This window comes from Girardinichthys multiradiatus, chromosome 7 (genome assembly GCF_021462225.1).
Source record: "Girardinichthys multiradiatus isolate DD_20200921_A chromosome 7, DD_fGirMul_XY1, whole genome shotgun sequence".
Lineage (NCBI taxonomy): Eukaryota > Metazoa > Chordata > Actinopteri > Cyprinodontiformes > Goodeidae > Girardinichthys > Girardinichthys multiradiatus.
In genome coordinates this window covers 11,557,173-11,579,792 of record NC_061800.1, presented here as the reverse complement: position 1 = coordinate 11,579,792, position 22,620 = coordinate 11,557,173, and the positions used below count along the sequence as shown (strand labels likewise).

Genomic DNA, 22,620 nt, shown 5'->3' with positions numbered 1-22,620 from the left:
TTAATGCATATGAATGAAAGTATAGTTGGTTTATTTGGAAAGTATGTGTGTGAGTGCGTAAGTACATGTGCGTATGTGTGAACAAATAGGTGTGTTTATTTGATAGGTTCAAGTGTGTGACAGAAAAGTGGTGAATCCTTGGAAGTCTTTAATAACTGGCATATCTGAGGGGCGAGGTATGTTATTTTTGTGGTACTTTTCACCTTTTGGAGCATGTGGCTAAACGTTTGGACATCACTGTTTTAGACAGTAATCAGTAATTTTCCTGCATTAATCTTTTTATCTTCCTTATCTTAGCTCTTATTCTGCATCTCTGAAAGTTTCTAAAGCTCTTTCCCTTGCAGCATAAGACAGAAAGATGCTGATAGATTTAAGACTGATAAAAACATCTTTTATTTAATGAGACTGATAAAAATGTACCACATACTGATTCTACCCATACATCGATGGCAAGCTTAAGTGAGACATCCCTAACCATTCGCTACATCCTCATCATTTTCACTTTTCTTCTCTTTAGATAATTCAGTAGCACATCTCTGCCTTCCTCCCCATCCTCTCCTGTGCTAGTCCTCTGCATGCAGCCAGCTGACAGGAATCCACTGAGGCTCGTTTTGCGCCTGCTGGATGACGGAGCACAGCTGCATGCAGGCATCCTGCAAGTCATCATTCACCACAACGCTGTCAAAATACTGCTTGTATTTGGCCTCGAAAAGATGGGAAGTCTCCTCAAGCTCTAAAAAGTCTTCCTCCTGAGTGACAAGAAAAGTAGATCTTTGATTATGTTCCTGCTTTGACTCTGTCCATGGAATTCAGCACTGGTGATTTATTGATTGGGTTGCTGCAACATTATTTAAGCTGCCAGTTTAAATCATTATAGAAATGAAATACAACGAGATCATGAGTGCTCTTACTGTGAATGCCCTGTTGATGGCGTAACTGGTGATGATTCTGGAGTTCCTTCGAGTTTGTCTCAGACTTTCTGGGCTCGGGGCTTTGATGAAAATCACATATGGCTTCAGGTTTCTTAACCGTAACAAATGAATGCTCTGAGAATCAAAGAGATAAACATGAAAGCTTATTCAGCAAAGAACACTACAGGAAATCCTTCATCCCATTTGCCATCTCACTGTAAAACAAATCTCCCCTCTGTAACAGGTAATTATCATCCACTGCACTTTACATGTGTACTTACTGTTTATAATATGTAAATTCACATTGTCTATAATAGTGCTGCATATGTTTATACCTATTCAACCCGTAAAGGGGGACAGGTACATACTGTTGTAATTTGAGCTGCTTTAAGACTGTTTTACTACTGTTTGTTCTTTAGATTACTGTTCTATTTCAGATTCTCTATTTATACAGCACTATTCACTCTAACTTCTGCTTATTCTGTATGTTCCTCTCTCTCTCTCTCTACCGTGATGGATGTTGCGTTTCATTCATATATTTGTAATATATTTCATAAGACAGCTGGCCCAAACAAGGATCAGGGCCAATGTAAATCATATTTTAAACAGAAAAAATTACATATAAAGTAAAAGATATGACTTTTGAGCATTTATAGCCTGCCTCCTTGAGTCATGAAAATACTTAAAAATGATATGCAGTGGTTTAAGTACAAGAGTATAAAATGGAATTATGAAAAGGATAAAATGGAAATACGTAGATTTTAAATGGAGTTTGAATGTTTATAGGGTGACTGACCTGGAGCCCAACATAATAGAAACATTAGGAGGTGTAAATAAACAACATTGACTCCATTACGGCTAAAAGGCAAAACTCTTGGACAGGTTGGATTCTTTGATGAACCTACAGGTGGTTCAATGTCGATGATGCACATCCGGCCTTGTTTTAGCACCTCGTCAATAGCATCAATGCTGGTTCCATACAGTTGGCCCTTACTCTCCCCATACTCTACAAATCTGAACACAGAAATATATGCAGTTTATAACAAACAGTTCATAAGGTTGGAAAAATATGATAAGCAGCTTTCCTAAAGTAGAGATTCCTACCTGTGGTTGCAGACCATGTACTCAAACAGCTCTTTGGTAACAAAGTGGTACTCTCTACCCACCTGTTCCCCTTCTTTTATTTGACGAGTTGTGTCTACAAGAACACAGTGTGTCATAATTTATTCATGGTATGAATATAAAAAAAAAACCTCTTTGCCATCTTATTTTTCATGTTTTAGCTAGGTTTTCTGCTTTAGTCCTTAAATAGCTGTGAATATAGTGTTTTTTTCTTATTTATATTTCCACCTTTTATAATATACAATTTATTGTATACCACACATTATTAGCACCCTTTGGGGATTAATAAATCATCATTCAGTTCAGTTTAAAAGTTCAGTTAAAAAACATCAGACAATTTGTTCTGTTCCTATTCTTTAATGTAGATGTCCAAAGTCTCAAAAACAGACACAGAAATTATCAAGGTAGAAATATGAATATTATATAACTAAATACATATATTTCTGGTAAAATAAGAGCACATTTATGTTCTGTTTTTATGCTATTTTCCATGAATTTCTGTTATCTTTATAAAAACGGAAAAGAGCTGCTAAACTAAAGTCATAAAAGAGTGAAGAGCACATACGAGGTACGGGTCCCTGGAAGGTTGAAGGATTCAGTTGGATGAGTCTCTTCCTTAGCTCATTGACTCCAACTCCTGAAGCACCTGTTTAGGAGGACATGAAAATAAAGGGAACACTTAAACAACACAATATATCTCCAAGTAAATCAAACTTGTGAAATCAAACCGTCCACTTAGGAAGCAACACTGATTGACAATCAATTTCACAAATTATTATATAATTTAAAAAAGACAAAATTATTTAATAGAATTTGATTATACAGTAAATATAGACATACAATTTGGATACTAATCCACAATGAACCAATATCCATACCAGTTGGTGGCAGTAATGCACACCTTCAGTTATTTTGACAACCACCAATAAACACCAGAAGAAGTTCATACAGTTTTCTGCCTGGATGAGGTGAGTTGTTTTCTTTATTTAATTTTAGTAATGAGAAATGTCTGCAAATGTCCTAGTTTAAAGTTTTGAGGTGGACATTAATGGTTATTTCATTCATTTTACAAAACTATCTCACTCTCCTCATGTAGTGTTTCTCTAATTGGACAAATAAAGTGATATAATACACTGCTCAAAAAATAAAGGGAACACTTAAACTCTTAAACACAATATAACTCCAAGTAAATCAAACTTCTGTTAAATCAAACTGTCCACTTAGGAAGAAACACTGATTGACGATCAATTTCACATCCTGTTGTGCAAATGGAAAAGACAACAGGGGGAAATCTTTGGCGATTAGCAAGACACTCAATAAAGGAGTGGTTCTGCAGGTGGGGACCACAGACCACTTCTCAGTACCTATGCTTTCTGGCTGATGTTTTGGTCACTTTTGAATGTTGGTGGTGCTTTCACACTCATGGTAGCATGAGACGGACTCTACAACCCACACAATTGGCTCAGGTAGTGCAGTTCATCCAGGATGGCACATCAATGCTAGCTGTGGCAAGAAGGTTTGCTGTGTCTGTCAGCGTAGTGTCCAGAGACTGGAGGCGCTACCAGGAGACAGGCCAGTAGGAGGGCAACAACCCAGCAGCAGGACCACTACCTCCACCTTTGTGCAAGCAGGAACAGGAGGAGCACTGCCAGAGCCCTGCAAAATGACCTCCAGCCGGCCACAAATGTGCATGTGTCTGCACAAACGGTTAGAAACCGACTCCATGGAGATGGTATGATGGCCCGACGTCCACAAATGGGGGTTGTGCTCACAACACCGTGCAGGACGCTTGGCATTTGGCAGAGAACACCAGGATTGGCAAATTTGCCACTGTTGCCCTGTGCTCTTCACAGATGAAAGCAGGTTCATACTGAGCACATGTGACAGACGTGACAGAGTCTGGAGACACCATGGAGAGCGATCTGCTGCCTGCAACATCCTTCAGCATGACCGGTTTGGCAGTGGGTCAGTAATGGTGTGGGGTGGCATTTCTTTGGAGGGCCGCACAGCCCTCCATGTGCTCACCAGAGGTAGCCTGACTGCCATTAGGTACCGAGATGAGATCCTCAGACCCCTTGTGAGACCATATGCTGGTGCGGTTGGTCCTGGGTTCCTCCTAATGGAGGACAATGCTAGACCTCTTGTGGCTGGAGGGTGTCAGCAGTTCCTGCAAGATGAAGACATTGAAGCTATGGACTGGCCCGCCTGTTCCCCAGACCTGAATCCGATTGAGCACATCTGGGACATCATGTCTCGCTCCATCCACCAACGTCACGTTGCACCACAGACTGTCCAGGAGTTGGTGATGCTTTAGTCCAGGTCTGGGAGGAGATCCCTCAGGAGATCATCCACCGTCTCATCAGGAGCATGCCCAGGTGTTGTAGGGAGGTCATACAGGCACGTGGAGGTCACACACAATACTGAGCCTCATTTTGACTTGTTTTAAGGACATTACATCAAAGTTGGATCAGCCTGTAGTGTGATTTTCCACTTTAATTTTGTGTGTGACTCCAAATCCAGGCCTCCATTGGTTAAAAAATTTGATTTCCATTGATGATTTTTGTGTGATTTTGTTGTCAGTACATTCAACTTTGTACAGAACAACGTATTCAATGAGAATATTTAATTCATTCAGATCTAGGATGTGTTATTTGAGTGTTCCCTTTATTTTTTTGAGCAGTGTACTTTTGCATAGCTGCACTTTTCATAGCTGATTTCCCTGGTAGGAAATATACAACAAGTGATACTTGGTGCCAGCCATGCATCAGTACTTTTCACTTTGGATTTGGTTTGTTATTGCAATGAAAACATAATTTTCTGTTATCTACTCATGGTCTACAAGAGAGAAAGGTAGTTATGTGACTCCAGTAAATAACAACTAGCAGCTGGAGGTTGCTTATACAGTAGCTGATTGGATTTAGAGTCATAATGCATCAGGTTTAGGCTTAATTACAATCAATGGAAATAGGGTCAAATATAAAGTCTTCAAAACATGATATATTAATGGCAATCAAATTAAATTTTACATAACATTTTAGCATTTTCATAATTTTTTTAAGTGCAATAAAAAAATATTTGCCCCTTACAGATTTCTTATTTTTTTTACACTTTTGTCACAGTGAAATGTTTCGCTTCTTCAAACAAATGTTTCTATCAAACAAAGATGGCCAGAGTAAATACAATAAGTTGATGTGCCATGCTTTAATCCAACAACTATCATCAGGCTGCTTTTATGTTTTTTTTTTCCCTAAAATGATGTCTTAGTTTTTCACCAGATGTAACCGGGAACACATCTTACAGAAAGTTCCACTTTTGTTTTGACAGTCCACAGAATGTTTTCCCAGAAGTCCTGGCGATCAAGATTTAAAAGGTTTTTTTTTTTGGTCAGCAGTGGTTTTGGCCCTAGAACCTTCCCATAGGTCCAATTCTTTGCCCAGTCTCTTTCTTATTGATGAGTCATGAACACTGACCCTAACTGAAGCAAACAAGGTTGTAGTGCTTTAGATGTTGTCCTGGTTTCTTTTGGGATCCGCTGGTTAAGTCATCAAAGTGCTCTTGGAGCATTTTTGGTTGCCCAACCACCTCTTGGAAAGTTCATGACTGTTCAGTGATTTCAGTGAGTCCCAAAGAATTAGATATGGCTTTGTAACCATTTTCAGAATGATGGATGTCAATGACATTGAACTGAGGTCTACAAAATATGGACAGCTGATAATTTAATAAGAGAATTGTGTTTTTACACACAAAAGAAAATGTCTTGAAAATCTTTTTTACTTCAATAAATAAAAATCATAATTTAAAAACAGCTACATGCTTTTTTTGTCTGATATAAAAATTTGTTGGATGACCTGAAACATTTGAATCCAACCAAAAAGTAAAAAGTAACATCAGTTTATTTCTCTATTCGGTAAAATAAACTGATAACTGATATGTTACTGTACACCGAAATAAAATGGTTTGTTTGTGGGTAAGAAATAGAAGTAGAAAGGGACACAATGCATGTGTATGAAATGGGGACTGAATGAATTGACCCAGGCCTGTGTCCATGCATGCTTACAATAGAATGAATTTATGTGGATTATGATGAGCGATATGGAGAAGCAAGTTAACATTATTATACAATATTATATTTGCAGCACAGTAGTGCATACTCTGAAAAGCATGTTATGCAATTCTAAACACTTGCAAAGATTTGATTTTTTAATTTTTCTACCTTATAATTCCCTGAGAAAATAGTTTGCTGTGCTTTAACACCTAAATAAAGTTAAGCTTAACTGCTGTAAGTGATTTTCAATCTTCAGTTATCTCAGAGTCTTCCCTCACCAATTAGGATGATGAGGCGGTGGCTCTCCTGCGGAAGGCGCTGGTACAACGCCACCTCCTCGTAAGGGGTGGACACAGCATTGCTGCTGGGCGAGTAGGAGGTGCAGGACTGCCGCCTCCTTTTAAAGGACGTCCTTCGCCACAGACGAAAACTTCGACGGAAGCCAGCTGATGAGGGCCAAAAAAACTTATGCTTTCAACTAAAAATAGCAACATCCATGTTCAAAGAATACATTCATTTTAATGCTATGAATACAATTTGTTCTCAAGCTTCACCACGTTTACAGGAAAAAGATGTGGTGAGTTTGACAGAAGACGTTTAACATTTTGGAGGTAAATGCTAGATTGTATTTTATTTTTTGAGAAACTTACAAGGACAAAAAGCTTTGATTTATCAAATAAACAGCCTGGATTAGTTGATATTACAGGACAACATCTAACTAAAAAGTGTATCTTGCTGCAGATCCAGGGAGTGGGTGACTTACCCAGGTATATTCCTTCAATAACATCTGAGTCTGCCTCACCTGAAGAAAAGAAACATGTAAAGTCTTTACTCTCATGCCAGAAATTATTTTTTTTCAAAAAGGAAAACTGAATATTCAAAAGAAAGATAGATCTGATACAGGGTTATGCTTTAAATGTTAGCTGAAACCAAACTCTTGACTATCTTTTTTTTCTATCTTAAATAAATAAAATCCCAAACTTAAAGGTTGATGCCTGGTTCACTATTCAGTCCAAATACTATTTTGAACAACTTGGCCTCTTATTTAGTTTATTCAGTCATCACAGACTTCTCTATTAGTTCATTTGTAACAAACATAAAGAAACTCTACAGACTTAACAGAGTCAAAAAAGAGAAAATCCTTGTTACTAAGGATTTATCTAAATACTATTTTAATATCGTAACCAGGGGAACTACTGGTCTGGACAAACTTACCCACCAAAGTTTATGTCTTTATTATTTTCCATATCTGTGGAGAAGAGAAACAGCATTTCTTTAATAAGAGGCAAACGTCAATCAATCGAACTGTCTCATATATTCAAACTGGTGCCATTACCTGTTAAGATCCTTTTGCCATCAGTATGAGTTAGATCCTTCTCTAAAAGCCAGAAAAAATAACAGTTAAACTTTGTTTCCTCAAAGCTGTGTTTTAATAAGGCGACACAGCACATTGGTGACTGTATTAAGAAAGCAAAAAGCGCTTGAAACAATGACAGGAGATCCCCAGAATGTGGTTACTTTAGGCAATGTCATACACAGATCAAGCAGGTTTAATAGACCAACATGTTTATTATTGAGGTTAATTAGATTTTTGAGCAGATGTTTAAACGAAATTAACATTATGTTAAATAAATACCAGAACATACTTCATCCACGCTTTTATATACATAGATCTAATGTGACATCTACAGTTGAAACCAGATATTTACATACTCTGTGGAAAAAGATGTTAGTATTGCCTGTTCTACATTAAATCAGTGTAAACTTTTCATTTTTTACATCCATTAAATGCAGCAACATATTTTTTACTAAATGCCAGAATAACGAGTGAGAGAATTGTTTTACTCTTTTTTTTTTTAAGTCATAAGTTTACATACACCAAGATTCCAGTGTTTATAAACGTTTGGGAAAGCCCAGATTTTTATGTCATTTGTAAGCTTCTGAGTAATTAATTCACAACATTTGAGTTAAATGGAGACATGCCTGCGGATGTATTTTTAGGCAACACCTCAAACAATCTGCTTGCCTGTCTGACATCATCACAAGATATCCGGAGGCGAATTATGAAGGTCCTCAGATCTGGTTTATCCCACAGTACAATTTCCACACTGCTGAAGGTCCCAGGCTCAAGCAACTATATGCAAGTATAAACAGCATGGAAATGTCCAGCAATTATACCAATCAGGAAGTAGACCTGCACGCATATGTGTATTCTGGTGTGAAACACATGCATGAACCATAGAACAAATGCAAAAAATCCTGTGAAGATAGTAGCTGTAGCTGTCAAGAGAATGTTGTTATCCACAGCAAAGAATGTCCTGTGTAGTCATAGCCAAAAGGCCACTCAGAGAAAAAGAACCCATCACTGCTAAAGCAATATAAAAAGTGGGATTATAGTTTATTCTAAGAGATAAAAAAACCCAAAAAACTTTCAAAAACATGTTCTGTGGTCTAATGAAAGTAAAATTTAACTGTTTGGTCATAGTAACCATTTTTACATTTGGAGGAAAAAGGGGTAAGTTTGCAAGTCTGAGAACCCAATTATTAAGTGCAGAGGTGGCACCCTGATGTTGTGAGGGTCTTTTGATAAAAGAAAGAATGAAAATAGATAAACAGAAAGCATCAAGAGGAAAGAACATTATTTGGAAATATCAAAAGAGCATCTGAAGACATCAGCTAGGAGATTCAAGCACAAATGGGACTTCCCAGTTGACAATGACCCAAACCGTACCAGCAAATGAATTACAAAGTTGCATACTAAGGAAAGCATACTCAGAGTTTTGGAGCAGCCATCATGGATGAGCAAGGTGGCCTACAAACCCGACTCTGTTTCACCAGTTCTGTTAGTTCTTTTTACACAACATATAAATATCCAGTTAAATTAGTTTTTCTTAGTCTAGGCAAAAATAAATTTTTCAGTTTCAACTAATACACAATGTCGATTATTTTTAAATTATTTAATGACACAAAACAAATCATGACAAATCTGGCATTGTATGAGTACCCTGATGGTTCAGTTTTTCATTTCTCAAAAGGAGGCATTCTTCAATGAAAGACCCATTTGTTCTTGAGATGATCATAGAAAATGCTTTTCCTTATATGCAAATAACCTTTACAGGTATAACGCTTAGTATTTAGTGAAATTACACAGGTACGTAAAAACATTTTCAGCTGCTTCCATCTTCCTCTGACATGTTTCACTTAAACACTGTGCAGTGACTCAATGTGGCAAAGGTTGCAGAACTGTAGTATCAGGTGTGACACTCACCATTATCAGCCAGGTTATCTTCAGTAAGCAGGGAGGAAACACACACCTGATGAGACTGCTCTTTAAATGCAACACAGGCAGAAATATGAAGAAAAGCTGCACAGTGATGAAAAGTGACTGTTTCTTTTGACTAGATAATTAAAAATTATACCTGTAATGCAACATGGTAAATTATGTTGTACACCATTTAAAAAGACTAGTAACAAACTTCACTGAAACAAAGTAAACCGTATATACAGTATATTGCCAAGAGTATTTGTCTGTCTACGTGAGCGTTATTGGCATTCTTCCAATGAGGATTTTGTAATCATGTGGACTGTTTGCAGCAGCTATGCATTTACTGAAGACTGAAGTTAGGAACTGTTAATCCATGTGTTGGATACTTGAGAACAGCTGATTAAACTGGTGTAAACAAACTGAATGGATGCCTGACAGGTCTTAATAGGAACAGACAAATCTACATTAATTTAGAGATAATGATAAATATTCTCACGAGGCCTGATGCAGCTATGAACGTGGGATGGTTGACACCACCACTGGTCCTTCTGTTTACTGTGAAGAAAAAAATAGAGAGACGTATAGGTAAATAATTACAGCTGTAGCTGTAAACAACCAGTAGCTACCAAGTAAAAATTCAACGTTATAAAATACTGAAGTACAAATCATGCAGTCATAGTCATGCAAGAGTTAAGGCACATGTAATTTCAGTCAAAGAATTGAATTATTCAAAGAAACAAAAATACTTCAGTGAAAGATTGTTAGGAGCCGAAATACGCTATTAAAGTAATTTTAGATTTATGCAGATATGAGTTAATGGACATTTGTTTCTACTTCACAGATGCCCAAAGAGCAGTAATAGAGTTTCTAAAAGTATGACTAGCTAATTGCAGAACTATCAATGAACATGTTTTACCATCAGCTTCTAAAGCAATATAAAAAAGTATAAAAGAAGTTATGTGAAAAAGTTTAAAAGTAGAAGTTGTGTGCTAGAAGAAATAATACTGAATGCCTCTTGACTCTTTTTGAAGTATTTAGAAATCCAACAATGGCCTATTTTGAAATGTGGATAATATGAAGTTGAAAGGTTTTGTTTTTCTATAAGCTGCTCAAAACATTTTGTAAAGCAATTGCTCCCTCTGGTGGCAGACTGAACTGCTTGCAGATACGTGTGTGTGTGTTTGTGTGTGTTCCTGTATTGGTATCACAGTGAGAACCAATTTTCCCGTATCACCATCAAATTGAGGACCATTTGTACCAAAGTGAGGACATTTTGCTGGTCCTCACAACCTATTTTGCTAACGGTTAGGTTTAGGACTAAGGTGTGAATTGAGTTTAGGTTAAGGTGAGGGTTAGGCATGCACTGGTAATTGTCAGGTTTAGGGTTATTGTCAGGGCTAGGGCATAGAAAGGGTTGACAATGACTGAAAATCAGTGGAAGTCAATGGGAGTCAACACATGGTCCTCACTACATATAGCAAAACAAGAGAGTGTGTGTGTGTGTGTGTGCGTGTGTATCACCTCCTCAGCATGTTAGCAGAGGGAATTAGACCAGCGAAGGAAGCCCCACAGGGCAGCTTTCTGGCCTGCCACCACAGTGCATCTGATTGGTCAACCACCTCCAGCAGATCCCCTCTGTTAAATGCCATCCCTGCATCTGGACATGGGATGGAGGCATCCTGCAGGGGGTAGTAGTCCACCATCGCCCTCATGTACACCTTAGAGACAAAGATCAAGATACTTAAATAAATGTAGCTAGGATTTTTTCTTTTTGTCCAAAAGTCAACACTGCCATTTTCATGTTAAATGTTCAAAATGTCTATGGATGATTAGGAATGAATAAAAGTTGTTTAAAAAAAAAAAAAAAAACACAAACTTGACAGCAGTTGATGAAAACTTGTTTAGAAAAATGATCAGAGGTAAGAAACTAACATTTTAAAAATGATAAATGCACAATATTTTTCTATTTTATCAGAAAGAAAATCAAAGAACATGCTTATGAAATAACAAACTAATACTTTGCCCCAACATATGATTGGTTAGGGTGACTTTTTTGTAATAAACAAAAGTTTATGATTAGCAGCTTTGTGAAGAGCCCATTTAATCAATATAGAACTTTAACTTTCTAGTTTTACATAGTATCAACCTTGACAGCTACCGAAAATATAAAATGATTAACAATTCTAGAGTCAGGGTGATTTTTGAATTTGATTTTAAAGGTTTTACCGAGGGATATAATCTGCTCATTTAAAAATACTTTAGGCAGGATAAATACAACCCTATATTGACACATTGACAAATTCTCCTGTGGAATCATATAGTAAATACACTTTTGTTTTACTTTCAAATGTTTTAGTCGCCAGTTTACACAAAAACTCCTACGATCCTTTTTTACATGTGTGAGGTAGTGATCATACCTTGTATCTGATGAGGTAGTCATCATGATACAATGTCTCATCTGTACCAATGTTTCTACTCAATCATATCTCATGCTTTTCTGTATTAGATTACAAAGTAATATGCAAATTTAGAGAACATTTGTCCATCCATTAAATATCTATGCCTGCTTGTCTTTGCAGGGTTGTACTGAATACGTATTATGTTGATTTTATGTAATTGGCTTTGCAGTATGCTTGTTGGTCAGCCACCCAGAGTTTTATTGAAGCTGTAAAACAATCAAATATAAAAGGGGAAAAGAAATCATGACATGATTGACAGGACAGACTTAGCCATCTATATTACTTTGTTTTTATATTGTTAACATATTTGTTGATGATACTTTAGGTAATTTATCACATGTTGATTATGTTAACATTTTTTCAATAAAACTAGAGCTGAGCTGTGTGTGGTAGCTTGGTTATAAATAAAGTAACCTTAACCCGAGGTCAACTGCTGCTCTACCCCAGATTTGTTGCCTTTCACCCTCCTGTATGATGGCACAGCGATTTCCTGATTGGCTTAAAGCTTTACCAACACACATGACGTGAAACATTTTTAACTTCAAATCTATTATCTCCTGAGGTTACATGTTTAAAGTGGATGCCCATTATTGGATCTCAACCTCCTTAAAGTTGGTTAAAAAAATAAATAAAATCACACACAGTGTTGGTCAAATTTGAATTTATTGAATACAATGTAATATTTTAATTTCACCAATATGTTTCTTAAGACTGGAAGTAATGTTAATATTTTGGAGTGGCCTAGAAAAGTTCCTGACTTGAGTCTGATAGAAAATCTATGGAGGGAGCTAAAAATTAGGGTGATGACAAGGAGGTCTTTCCACTTGGATCTCATCCACAAAAATAAATCATCAAAGTAGTGGTAGAAACAGGCAAAAAGCTGTTTACCAATTACAAGAAGAGGTTGGGTGTTATAATGCAAGGTTGTAATGTTATTGTAGTAATGTTTTTTCATGTCATGTTTTTGTGCCACCATACTCAGCCTCATCTAGACAACCTTTGCCATGCCTGATTGTCTCCGTTTCACCTGTGCACTGCACTACTTAAGCGCCTCTCAGCCTCTGTCTCCTCGCCAGATTATCGACCGCCCTGTGCCAGTAGTAATCTGGTGTTCTTTTTCCTGCTCTCTTGTGCTCTACTTATCGAACTTGTTCAATGACCACGGATTATTCCCTTTTGCCTTGCCCAGGAAGGATTGTTACTGCCCGTTGGATATCTAGAGATTAACCCTTGCTCTGCCTATCTGAAGATTGCCTCATCTGTCTCTCAGTAGTCAGATAGCCAGATGAAGCCTCTAGTCTTGCCAGATCTCCCAAGAGAAACAAGCAACCAGCTCTATGAAACAAGCCCAATAAAGGCCCAATGAGCAACCCATCACATTATGTAAAATAGCAGCTGCTTGTAAACAGTATAAATCTAAACATTTATTATGGCATTATACAAAAGCAACAGCAATATTACTGTAATTACTCTCAGCATACAAATTTCAAATACATTGAATTATTTAAATAACTTCAATACTTTTAAACTGATGACTGTTGAAAGAAAAAGAAACTGAAAGAAAAGTGCATTTTGGATGTGTAACAGCAAAATGATAGTAAACAGTCAACAACAAACTTTCTTTAAACTCTCTTTTAGAAAAAAAGACACAGATTTTATATTTTTCACATATTTTCCCCATTTACTGCAACTCATTTTCATGCTGTCTCGTCACTTGTTTCCCTGTCACTCTGGAATCTGGCGTGGCTCTTTCGGCGTGGCTCTGTGTTTGGGCGGGTGCGATAACCGGGAAACTGGGGCGTGGAAAGGACAAACTACCTACCACTAGTGTTTCGCTTTATTGTGTAGAGCTTGGAGATAAGCAAGGGGAAACAAAGCTAAGCCCAAATAAGCAATTCATGTCCAAAAACAAGCCCAAAAAACAATAGGTCTTGCTGATTATCAACTGCACAAAACTTTCAGGTTTCCGCTTACAGAAGGAAGATAAAGAGGAGCTTTAACTTTCAGCATGACAATGACTCAAAGTATACAGCCAAATCTGCTGGTTGCTGGTAGAGGTGGCAAAACCACTTATCTCAGAGTGTCCAGAAAACCTCTAAAGAAAGGTGTCCAGGAGGCATTATGGTCAAATGCACAACCCACCTTAGCAGGCTGCTTTTGATGCAGAGGAGCAGCAGTTTTACTCATTATTAAATTATCTTGAAAATTGAGACTTTTTGGCTCTGAGTGATACAAAAACGTCCAACAAAAGGGCGAAACAAATAGAAAAACCGATCTTGACATGTTGTATAGATGAATAATTATGTGTGAGACTACAGGCATATATTCCTTGTGTTACCAACGGGCCACATTAATACACACCAACATGCATATTAAATGTCAAGGAGCCCTGTGCAGCTTGAATCAATTAAATTTGTCAACAATTTACAGATTTATTTTAAATACTTTCTTTAGACTGAGTTTATAGCTGAAACAAGGTGGTGCAGTGGGTTTTTCTTACCGGCTTCTGGTTGCTGGTGATGTGAGTGGACCTTGGAATAACTTTAAACAGAATAGTTCCAATCGAACTGTTCTGACAGGGAGAAACACAGAACAATAAATATATGTGAAAAATGACAAAATATGCACACCTTTATCCAGCAGAAGGTTACATTTAGAGACATCAAATTTACAACAGAAAAATAATTATCCGACCTGATTTTTAAATGAAATTATTAATAACATATGTTATTTATGACATAATTAATACATAATTAAATCCATCACCAAAATAATAAAAGCCAGCCACAATTTAAAATTTAACAGCAGCAAAGTGAAAAACCAAATGGAATTTCTCAAAAATCAATTAAATTTGACCTAACTAATCACTTTTTACTGGACACATATGTTTTGATGTGTTGTTGCACAGCCTGGCGGGTCAAAATTATGCTTCAATTTGGCCTCCAATGAAAAATGTTACGTTATTACAGTTCTGCCGCTACTGTCCAATGAATATCGTTTTAGCTGCGATGAATTCAGCAATTATTGTGACCTTGTCGTTTAGAAGACAATTTGACAATTGTGCTGAGATAATATCTACAACAGATGCAATTGGAAATTCTTTGTTTTAATATACAATCAAACAATGTCTAAATCATCCAAATCATCAACAGTAAAAGAACTGTAAACATCTAAATCAGCCTTATGTGTTGATTGGTGATGTTTTAGCTGAGTTTGACAGGATAGGACACAAAAATGTATCTTGGCTAACATGAGCTCCATGTGAAAAAGTAATTGCCCCATTTACAGATAAACATAACCTCAGTAAATCCAGAAAGCATCTTTCAAATGAGGATTTTATTTATTAAGGGAAAATAGGGCTAACCAAACCTCCCTGGCCCTATATGAAAAGATGAACCTAATAACAGGTTGTGGCACCCTGTTGGTTTTACTCTACTTGTATCCAAGCACACACATTTCAGAAAGCTCCACTTTTGTCCTGTCACTTCATTAAATATCTTCCACAAATGCTGATCATCAAGATGTTTTCTGGCAAATGTGTGATGGGTCTTTGTTTTCTGCTTAGAACTCCCATGAATGTTATTGCCCAGCCATGAAAACTGACCCTAAACCTGCAGTAGAGATTTCTGAGGAAACGGTGGACTTAGCCTGACAATTTGAACAAGCACACCTTACAGGTCCATCCCCCTTGCTCACTGCTGTGCTACAGCCCTCCCTCTACAGCCCTTCCCCACAGCAGAGCCTGCCGTGAACGCACAGGCTAATAAGCAGCGCCACCTATGATGGCAGATAAACAGCTATGGCACATTCAATGGTCAAAACATCGACGATATGCTTTACATTGACTATAGCTGGCCCATATTTTGACTACAATGTTGGCCTCAAATCATCAGCACAACTCCATTAGCAAAGGTGCAGCACACCCTCAATCTTGAGCTTGAAAGACGGTATGCGCTGTGCGGGGTGGTGGAGGTGTGAGCAGCGCGTACAGGAGCGTGACTGACACTGCTAAGACATTCCTGCTGGTTCTGATTGATTGGTTCTGACCGGGAGCAGTATATTTCTGCAAATGGCAGCAGGACCACTTGAAGGAACCAGAGGAGATTTTTGCACAGATCATCTGTCTCATATTATGGAGTTTTGACGAAAATTCAATCTGGAAAACTCACCCCTTCTCTGCGCCGTCCAATGACTCCACCGTGCGTCCCCGCTCCAGCCAATCAGCATCGAGTCCGCATTTCCTCTTCAGCCAATCACCATTCAAACTCCGCTTTAAAGATCTTCACTCACGGACTTCCTCGCTCTTCAAGCTGAGCTGCGACTCTACTCTTACCCATCTCCACCATCTGGCTTCCTAGCTCCTCCCGATTTCCCTACCTCCTCAGGCCTCTACTCCACCATCAGTCGGATCACAGGGGAAGACATCTCTAATTCTATTCATAAGTTGTTTATTCAAGCTCACGTCATTCTCAGTGTTCGTATCTTCCTCCGGGGTCCGAGCACCAAAGAAATAAATATTTGTAAATAAACTTCTCTAATCGCTACCTATGTGTCTTTTCATTGTGAGTCTTACAGGATTGAAGTACTGTTGGTCATAGTCACAGTAATAACAAGAATGTAAAAAGGTTTTTATTTTTTATTTCCCAAGTTCCGGTAAACAGATCAATGAAGTTTTAACATAGCTTTTACAAAAATCTCTGTTTTATTTAGGATCCTTACATTACAGGTCCTTCTCAAAATATTAGCATATTGTGATAAAGTTAATTATTTTCCATAATGTCATGATGAAAATTTAACATTCATATATTTTAGATTCATTGCACACTAACTGAAATATTTCAGGTCTTTTATTGTCTTAATACGGATGATTTTGGCATAGCAGTGGACTGAGTCTGGAGTAGAAACATCCAGAGCCACCGTGCACAGGCGTGTGCAGGAAATGGGCTACAGGTGCCGCATTCCCCAGGTCAAGCCACTTTTGAACCAGAAACAGCGGCAGAAGCGCCTGACCCGGGCTACAGAGAAGCAGCACTGGACTGTTGCTCAGTGGTCCAAAGTACTTTTTTTCGGATGAAAGCAAATTCTGCATGTCATTCGGAAATCAAGGTGCCAGAGTCTGGAGGAAGACTGAGGAGAAGGAAATGCCGAAATGCCAAAAGTCCAGTGTCAAGTACCCACAGTCAGTGATGGTCTGGGGTGCCGTGTCAGCTGCTGGTGTTGGTCCACTGTGTTTTATCAAGGGCAGGGTCAATGCAGCTAGCTATCAGGAGATTTTGGAGCACTTCATGCTTCCATCTGCTGAAAAGCTTTATGAAGATGAAGATTTCATTTTTCAGCACGACCTGGCACCTGCTCACAGTGCCAAAACCACTGGTAAATGGTTTACTGACCATGGTATCACTGTGCTCAATTGGCCTGCCAACTCTCCTGACCTGAACCCCATAGAGAATCTGTGGGATATTGTGAAGAGAACGTTGAGAGACTCAAGACCCAACACTGGATGAGCTAAATGCCGCTATCGAAGCATCCTGGGCCTCCATAAGACCTCAGCAGTGCCACAGGCTGATTGCCTCCATGCCACGCCGCATTGAAGCAGTCATTTCTGCAAAAGGATTCCCGACCAAGTATTGAGTGCATAACTGTACATGATTATTTGAAGGTTGACGTTTTTTGTATTAAAAACACTTTTCTTTTATTGGTGGGATGAAATATGCTAATTTTGTGAGATAGGAATTTTGGGTTTTCATGAGCTGTATGCCAAAATCATCCGTATTAAGACAATAAAAGACCTGAAATATTTCAGTTAGTGTGCAATGAATCTAAAATATATGAATGTTAAATTTTCATCATGACATTATGGAAAATAATTAACTTTATCACAATAAGCTAATATTTTGAGAAGGACCTGTATTTTACTTTGAACCTACAACCAAAACAAAATTATTCCACAAAAAACGAAACTCTACCACGGTCAAAATTGTCAGCCCCCCTGATGCCAATAGTCCTTTAGAAATCGTTTTTCCTGAATTGCAGCATGTAGTCATTTGTTGTAGTTTGTGACAAGTCTCTGACACATCTCCAGAAGAATCTCAGACCATTCTTTCACAAATCTTTCAAACTCCTCCAGATTTGATGGTCTTCTTGCTTGGACCCTGGTCTTCAGTGCACCCCACAGATTTTCAATGGGAATCAAGTCAGAGCTTTATGCTGGCCAGTCAATAACGTTTACTTTGGTTGTCTAGTGGTAGCTCTTCACCAGGTGTGACATATGTTTCGGGTCGTCATGTTGGAAGACAAAGCAACGACCCTGACCAAGCTTTGCTGCTTACTGCTTAAGATTTTCTTTCAAAATATTCACATATCCTTCCTTCTTCAGAATTCCTCCGACCTTAACGAGATACCCAAACTTCCCGCACTGAAGCATCCCCACAGCATGATGCTCCCATCACCATGTTCTACTCTGGGTATGGTGTTCTTTGGGTTATACGCCTCTCCTTTCTTTCTCTCTATGGGCAAAGAGCTCTGGTTTGGTCTCATCTGACCAAAGAACACGCCTCCAGTATGCACAATCTTTTTCCAGATTCTCCTTAGCGTACTTCAGTCTGGCTTGAAGGTGTCTTTTATTTAAAAGTGAGCATTACAGAGTCAAAGCACATGACTGGACAACAGTGGTTTTTGCTTTGGCTCAATAAAAAGGTCAGTTCTTAGGGGGCTGGTAATTTTGACCCTAATAGTTTTTTGGTTTTGTGACATAGTTTTGTTTCCAAGTAAAGCATCCAAAATAAAACTAAGAAACTAAGAAAAGCTGTGTTAAAAATGTTTTTATCTTTTTAACAGCACTTGAGAAATTATTGAAAAAACATTTACAATTTCTAAGAGGGGCTAATAATTTTGTCCTCAACTGTACCTACCGCAGCTTTACCGACAGCAACTGAGGCCGGCAGTACTTTAAATATTGTTTTTGGTGCTTTTGTGACTTCTTAAAGCTCTCCAGCCACCAGCACAGTTTAAATATGCAGATTTGTCTTTATATTTACAATTCCCTCAACTCTGTGTCTCTCAGAAACATAATTACAGTCTTCCGCACACTGATACCATCCCAAATTGAAACAGGATGAAATTATACTACATAAAACAAAGATTTATTTTAGTTTTGGTGAGTGCTTGCTGGCATTTCTGTATAATTGACACACTTCAGTTGTGGTACTTATGAAAATTATAACCAAGTGGTTTAGACATATAAATTAACATATCCTGCCAAAACTGTTCAGTCTAAATGTGGTCTGAACTCAAATATATAGGTATATATCAGGGCTGTGTATGGACCCAACATTGAATCGTGTCTAAATACGGTCAACATGTAGCCTCATTTTTAAAATAAGGTTAATTGATCAGTAGGAGTAAATGACGCAATGCTTTAGTAAATAAAAAATCTAATTTTCATTTTGCCAAATAATTTTCTGATTTATTTCGCAAAACTGAATGAATTTTACAACACATCAAAAATCCAGTTTTTAAGATAAATTGAGTGTTAGAGTGGCAAAAACCAAAAATGATGAAATGGAATTAATGTGATGCAGTCTTTATGTTCAAGCAAAATAGCAATTTTCTGTAAATTATGCTGTGCTTTTATTTGTCCTTTTCTTCTTTTGCTAACCAGTCAAAGTGGCTTCTTAGTTCACACAGTGTCTTACAGGCTACACAATGTTTTTAGTTGTGATCAGTGGGTTGGCTGCTTTGTAAAAGTGTGAAGCTCCTAAAGTTCCAGTCGATTTCAATTGGCTACAACCATGAATAGGCAGATTTATTAACATTTAGACAAACCTACCAGTATCTGTATGACCTTTTCTGGCTCCAGCCCCACCACTGAGTTACCATTCACCTCCACTAACAGATCACTGGGATGAAGGAGTCCTGAAACACAAATCAGAGGTAATTCATAGAAATTTTTGCTTTTTCATTTCTTTCTCAGACAGCTATGAAGAGTTTTGTCTCACCACTTCGGTCTGCCAGTCCTCCATGAATCACTCGGGCAATGTAGATGTCTCCCGTTACTGCATCCCTCCTTATGGTCGCCCCCTGACAGACAGACTGAAATTAATTAACTGTCATATCTTCAGAAGCTACTGTAAAGCTTGTAGCAAAGGAAAGTAAAAAACAAGCAGAAAGGCAATAGTGTAGTGGGAGAAAAGAGACACTTATTGAGAAAATGATGACAGTCAGAATGGCTTCTGAAGGAAGAGTAAGGAAGGAAGGAATTTAAAAGAGTGTGATACTTTTTACCAAAAGTTTGGGCGTTGGTTAAAGTGTGCAACCAACCAACAAATACCATTAAAAAGAAGGAATGTCCAATTCGAAGCATTTTCGTCTGTAGGTTTTTTGGGTCATCTCAAAGCTCACCATGTCTCACATTATAATGTCAAATATTTCCTATGATCAGTAAACATGGTCAGCACCTGCCTGGCATTAAGTTGGTTCTTCTTTTATCATCAAACAACTTTCATTCAGGCCTGAAAAAGAACATTTTGCTTCAGGGTGGGGTTTCTGTGGAATATGCTTCCTAGTCATGCTGAATATATCATTTGTATCCGATGAGCTTGAAATATGTGAAGTGGAAGTCATTAGTAGGGAGTTTTTACAGAACCCATGTTAGTCCTTCTGGGCGTTTGGTTGCTGCTATGAGAGAATGCTTTTGCCATATAGATTGTAGTGACAGGTGGAGGACTGTGTTGGTACTACTAGAAGTTGCTGACATCTTAGACCTCCTTTTTAGCTACACCTTTTTGCAGCTGGTTCACAGCAATAAAGTGTGCAACACTTGCTTTAAACCTTATGGGGGAGCCCGTCTTTACAGTTCTTTTAAGGTTATATCCCACAGCTTGCTTGGGAGCACCTAGGACTCCTTCAGATGAGCTGGAAGAGGTATCTGGGAAGGTACACCTCTGGGGATCTTTAAACAATTTGTTTGGACCTTGCGTCAGAAAAGTAGGAGGAATAAATATATTTAACATAATAAAAAAATGGTCAGGAACAGCTTGTTTGTATACATTTTCAATATATTGTAATTATAACATCGTCAGCCAATTGTTAAAACAATCCCAAGTTTTTGAAAGCTAGTTTCCACTCTAAGAGCATTTGCAGTTTTAGTATAAGTAGAACTTGTAAAATGGAGCCAACATGAAGGTGCAAAGATTTTAATAACAATCATTGCAATTACAGTAAATTAGGGAAAATAAAAGTTTTGTGTACCTTTTAATTTATTTTCCTTTTGCTTCCTTCAGCTGATCCAGTGAAAGAAAAAAAACCCATCTCAATTCATGGCAAGAAAAATTCATTATGAATTTGTTTCACTTATGACATATGAAAAACTTGCTAAGAACAAAGCTGGTTTACAAGACCTGCTAAATCAATTTTAGTCTGTTTCTATCAAAGCAGACAGCAGATGTAGAACATGTTTTCAATTTGGCTGCTTATTTTTCTTCCTTTTTTTGTTCGTTGTTAAGTAGCCCGTGATGTTGCAGTCCTGTTTGTGTTCCTGTTGAGCTCTTGTAACTGTTCCATTGTTGAATTGAAAATGTCTATAATTGTCTGCATCTTCCAAATGCTTGCTGGTTTTGTTTCCTCCATGCAGTCCTTTTGGGCAGTGGTATCCCTTAAAACCATCTGCGCAGGAACCGGCGGATGAAGAAGAAGAAGAGGTGGAGCTGGAGGAAGCAGGGGAGTGCAAATGTGGCCATAGAGAAGGTGTGGGAGGTTTGTGAATCACTTTTGGAGATAACGAAGAGACTCTTGGAGGTGGTGTGGGGTGACAATTTGATTTGGGCCTGTATGGAGGAGATGCTTCCGAGTGGTTTCTGGTTACAACAATCCCCTGGAGCTTATCTACCACTTCAGCGAGGAGGTTAAGGGCCTGGACATTCTCTTCCATGTGATCCGTTATCATTTCTGTTGCTGCCACCATTTTCTGTCCTAGGTGGCGTGCATCCTGACTACTGTGCTCAATACTGTTGGCCACGGTGTGAACAGTAGACCTGAGCTCTCCCAAGCTGCAGGTTTTGTTGAACCCAGGAGCCGAAGGAGGTTGATAATGTTCATGTTGGTGCTGTTGAGAGGTATTCTGCAGCTGTTGTGGTTGGTTGGGATGCAACACAGAAGGGTTAAGTATATATGAACTCTTTGAAGGCTCTTTTTGCCGATGCCGGACAGGATTTGGGAGAGTGCTGACTCCTTGCTGCCAACTAGAGTGCTGCCTTGCAAGAATAGCTGGTGCTGTGTGGACTCTAACAGGGGCCCGATCAGAAGTAGGAATGCTCCTTGATTCTGTTCCCGGAGCTCCCTTTTTGTACACGAGGGGAGAGTTGGGAAGACTGACACTGTAGGCTGGGATAGGAGGGGGAGGGTAAGAATAGTCATCACTGCTTCCTCTGCTAGAAGCATCGTCTTCTTTGTTGGGTCTGGGTCTCTCTGAAGCAAACCAGCAGGTGAGAGCAAAAGAAGAAAAGTACAGAAGTTTAGAAAATACAACAAAACAAATGAAGTTTCGTTCCCACAGCACTGAAATAATTTTTTCCAAGTTTACATGGTGGCAAAACCGTAATAAAGAAAAGAATGAGAATGCGCTTGACATGAAAATGCATGTCTGATGCACCAATGATGTTCCTTTTTGATGTAGAAATGATAAAGATGGAATAACAGTAAAAAGTTAATGCCAAAAAGGTTGGATGAATGTAATGATGATCTGTATGATGAGTGATGGGCTGAATTTTCACCATTGTGACTTTGGTGACAATTAAGCTTGGTTACAGACAAAAGAATGAT

The 22,620-nt window shown here is 38.3% G+C and overlaps 1 protein-coding gene across 6 annotated transcripts in view; it reads right to left on the bottom strand.

Moving 5' to 3' along the window:
* Positions 1 to 369: 369 nt before the first annotated feature.
* Positions 370 to 22,620, bottom strand: part of LOC124871734 (MAGUK p55 subfamily member 4-like) — a 51,827-nt gene continuing 29,576 nt past the window's right edge. For 3 of the 6 annotated variants that reach the window (XM_047371245.1, XM_047371243.1, XM_047371242.1), the window contains exons 7-21: positions 19,800 to 19,881; positions 19,631 to 19,716; positions 14,303 to 14,374; positions 10,865 to 11,061; positions 9,840 to 9,898; positions 9,347 to 9,406; positions 7,415 to 7,456; positions 7,298 to 7,327; positions 6,842 to 6,880; positions 6,357 to 6,524; positions 2,599 to 2,679; positions 2,016 to 2,109; positions 1,817 to 1,925; positions 912 to 1,046; positions 370 to 749 (exon numbers count right to left, since the gene is read on the bottom strand). In XM_047371245.1, the coding sequence (XP_047227201.1) occupies positions 564 to 749; positions 912 to 1,046; positions 1,817 to 1,925; positions 2,016 to 2,109; positions 2,599 to 2,679; positions 6,357 to 6,524; positions 6,842 to 6,880; positions 7,298 to 7,327; positions 7,415 to 7,456; positions 9,347 to 9,406; positions 9,840 to 9,898; positions 10,865 to 11,061; positions 14,303 to 14,374; positions 19,631 to 19,716; positions 19,800 to 19,881 (1,440 nt within the window). In that variant the 3' untranslated portion in view covers positions 370 to 563. Of the gene's footprint in view, positions 750 to 911; positions 1,047 to 1,816; positions 1,926 to 2,015; positions 2,110 to 2,598; positions 2,680 to 6,356; positions 6,525 to 6,841; positions 6,881 to 7,297; positions 7,328 to 7,414; positions 7,457 to 9,346; positions 9,407 to 9,839; positions 9,899 to 10,864; positions 11,062 to 14,302; positions 14,375 to 19,630; positions 19,717 to 19,799; positions 19,882 to 21,051; positions 21,084 to 21,116; positions 22,267 to 22,620 lie in introns of those variants that run through there. The other 3 variants (XM_047371246.1, XR_007039104.1, XM_047371247.1) reach the window with 3 other exon arrangements.